Raw genomic sequence first — 3,503 nt, forward strand, 5'->3', positions numbered from 1 at the left:
TCATCGAGTTGGTCTTTTCCCAACATCAATCTCTTCTTTCGACGCGACGAGTCTCGCAACACACACTCCAAGCGTGGAGACGCGTGCCAGAGTTTTTTGAGTTGGTCTCTGCCGATCTCAGGCCTCCCAGCTCATCCAGCTCTTCCCCCTCTCAGCCCAGGCCCGTATACTATTTCCTTTCTCGCAAACATACCCAGCTTGTAGATACCTACACTGAACATCGTCTCCGTCGTTTTCGGAGAATTTGACGCCTCTTTCCTTGCACCACAGCTGTTCAAAGACATCCCCCCTCTTTCTTAATTCGCCCTCATCATACAGACCCAGCTTCCAATCGGAGTCCCGAGAAAAAAAAGAGTCATCCAGAATGGGAGCAAAAAAGTTGAAGACTACTCTCAAGGCCCTAAGCTAAATTCACCCTCAACACTAGATAATACCTTCCTTTCAGCCGCCTACGCTGCTCATGTTTTGAAATCCAAAGCAGGAAACCGAAAGCGGGAAAATGCCAAATCAAAAAGTCAGAGGGTTAGCCAGTACCTTTATATTCGTAGCTGAGCTTTAACAGTCAGTGAACAAAAGTAATTCCTCAACGCACCCTAACGAACGAAGTTATATGGATACTAGACAAATTCCAACTACTTGGATACTAGACTAATTCCCGTAGATTATGTAAACACTGAATGATTAATTTCCAAATCTCCAAGACAAACCCTCTGCTCAAAAAATCTTGACACTAACCTCCAAATCCCTCGTAAAAGGGTTAAAAAAAGTTAGAGCACTCAGCTTTGCCGCCCGCCGCCTTTCGAAATTAATCCTCGTTGAACCTAACGTAAATTATTCTTCCGCGCTTGTGATGCCAATTTTCATTTCAAAGACTTGATGCCCTGCCGAAGCCTCTACCTCTGAGACTTGCCAGTTGACTGTTACAATCAACCCCCCAAAAGAGCGGCGCTTTGGGTTTTGAACGGCCCTTCCATGGACACTTCTTCTCGGCTCTAGTTCGGCAGATCCTACTTGCCGAAAAAGAGCTAAGAGAAGAGCTTACTTTACTGTTGTCCTAGTAAGTAAGGTCCCTAACGGCCTTGCCGAGCTAACGCAGTCCAGCAAGATCACAAGTTATTGATCAACACTTCCGTCATTCAAGGTCACGGTGAGACAGCGCGTGCTTAACCAGTTTGAACTAGATAAAGAAACAACCGCACTGTCTTAGAACCAGACCAAGAATGGATAAAGAGACTCCCCAGTTATTGCTGCTCAACTCAATGCATCGGATGACTTACTTGAGCGAGCAACAATCCGCAAACCTACGAGTTTCCAAGTAAGAGTGAGAGGGAAGCAGCCTTGCAACGATTTGGTCAGTAAAGACACTGGAGGTCTGTTAAGACAACACGTAAAGTTACAAGAAGCGTTAATAAAACGGGGACTTTGATCGAATTTGGGCTCGCCTACCCGTTCGCTTGCTAGAAGTTAATTGAAACAATGGAATTTGCTTCTCTGCTATAAAAGGCTTCACCAGCACACCAAATTTGCCTTTGACAACAATCCTGGGGCAAGCGACGCCTTTCTTATAGTAGACAGAATGGCCACACCGGTCGGGGGGCACTCGGAAGGAGGCCGTTTGTGCACTTTCGCAAACCGATCCAGGCTCAGGCTTCGCATTCCAAGCAAATCGATTAAATCGTGCAACGTCTTACGCTGACGGGGCAACCTGTGTTCGATCCCGCAAGAAGGCACTTCTTTTCCCTCCATCAAAAAAGTTTTCGTATGCGCACCGGAGGGCCATAACTGTCGGAACAACAGTATAATTAAACGACGTAGATTGCAGTTGGAGAAGCCGTTTTTGCTGGGTTGACCTGCAGTTGCTTCAGCAGGCGAACCTCTTCTCTGCCTGTATCCCTCTCCTCCCGCACCCTTTCTGCTGCTATATATAAGTCAGAGACTAGGATTTATAAATTCTCTAGCTAGCTAATCACGCGGATAAGACATACAAAGCTTGGATCTATGTTCCGCTTTGGGGGTTTGGAGAGGAAGCGTGGAGTTCTTTTCGTTCCTTTTTTTCCTTTGTTTTGGTCACGACGCGTCTCTTCTCCTTTTCCCTTCTCGGTTAGAGACCCCGCTTCAATAGGTTCTGGGCCTTGCCCTTCTGCTCATACTTAGTTTTATTCTTCCCTTCACCGACTCTTCCCTTTCTGTAGATCCCTTTGCCTGAAACCCTTCTCTTTGCGACGCGTCTCACCTGTCGCGTTCCCTTTTGCTCTCGACCCTCCCTTCTGTCTCGACTCTCTACTTTAGATACATATTCTTCTCAGTTCTCGCCTTCTCTGCCTCTTCCCTTTAACAGTTTATACCCCTTTTGATTTGCTGTGACCGCTGAAGCCTTTGCGACGTGTCTCGCGTTCCGCCTTCTCTTTCCCTAGCTACTCTCTCCTGCTCCTGTTTCTCTCGCTGCGCGTTGGACTGCGGACCGTATTTAGTATAATGAGCGGACTAGTTTTGACCTTCTGCTATCCATCAACTTTCACCCCAGAATTGGTCAACTTCTCAGCTTCCCTTCTCGTCTCCCTTTCTCAGCTTCCCTTCTCCAGAACCAGTCTCGCAGTCAAGTCGTCCAGTAGTAGTTCTCATTCTTGCTCGCGTAGTTCTCAAGTCGCCCGTAGCAGTACCGCCCCTTCTCCTCCCAGCCCACTCCAAAGCCTCCTGGAGCTGAAACCTCAACAAGCACTTGCCAGCGTCGTTCCTCCCCCGAACTTCGATAGAGCTACCCCTCACAACCCCTCCCAGAACCCTTCAATTTACAGTAGAACGTCCACAAGTCAGGGACAGGATTCTGGGTCCTCTCTCCTCCGGCGGACCCTATCCGATGGACGTCGACGCAACTTCAACCTCTCGACCTCTTGGGACCCATCTACACTTGGAGCCGATTAAACCGGCGAATCGGCGCTGCCGATTATTTTGCCGATTAATCGGGCTTTAATCGGCGTTTCGACTCGGCAAAACCTGCGAAAATCGGCGAGCCGATTAGTTGCGGAGTGCCGATTGGGACGTCGCGACGCGCCGAACAATCGGCGAATCGGCGCTCCTCTCCTCTGCCATTCGAGTCATCCTCTACAACTTTTCCGGGCTGTCTGTATGTAATTTACGAGCCCCTTTTCGTGCTGGAATCTCTCCTGAGAAAAGACTGAAAGAAAACTCCAAAACGTGTTCAAATCCCTGAAGAAGCACTCTTTTGAGATGCGTCGATGCTTCTTCGTCCGAGATCGAGCTGACCTTTCTTCCTTCCTCTACATCTCCACTCAGAATACACGGAGGAATTCATTCAAGAGACTACAGATATCGCTCGAGATTTCTGGATCAAGCACCACAAGAAGGACGGCGGAGGCGCTCCCTTCTCCCACCTCGTCTGGCGACTCCATGAGCTCGATCTTGGGATCTGGTTCCGTACGTCTCTCTCTTCTACCCTTGCCCCAAGCATCTCGAGTCTCATCGCTACGCGTTCTCTTTCTCTC

The 3,503-nt window shown here is 48.8% G+C and overlaps 1 protein-coding gene across 1 annotated transcript; it reads left to right on the forward strand.

The window, feature by feature from the left end:
* The first annotated feature begins 1,599 nt into the window (after positions 1–1,599).
* On the forward strand, positions 1,600–2,529 carry BDY24DRAFT_385992 (uncharacterized protein). The gene has a single exon (XM_076640047.1). It carries the CDS (start codon positions 1,999–2,001, stop codon positions 2,152–2,154), a length of 156 nt encoding a protein of 51 aa, XP_076497318.1. The 5' UTR covers positions 1,600–1,998; the 3' UTR covers positions 2,155–2,529.
* Positions 2,530–3,503: the final 974 nt, after the last annotated feature.

This window comes from Mrakia frigida, assembly GCF_051309035.1.
Source record: "Mrakia frigida strain ATCC 22029 unplaced genomic scaffold BDY24scaffold_12, whole genome shotgun sequence".
NCBI lineage: Eukaryota > Fungi > Basidiomycota > Tremellomycetes > Cystofilobasidiales > Mrakiaceae > Mrakia > Mrakia frigida.

Bases quoted from the DNA above. Each gene is read 5' to 3' on its own strand.
- BDY24DRAFT_385992 (XM_076640047.1), top strand. From the start codon at position 1,999: ATGTTCCGCTTTGGGGGTTTGGAGAGGAAGCGTGGAGTTCTTTTCGTT.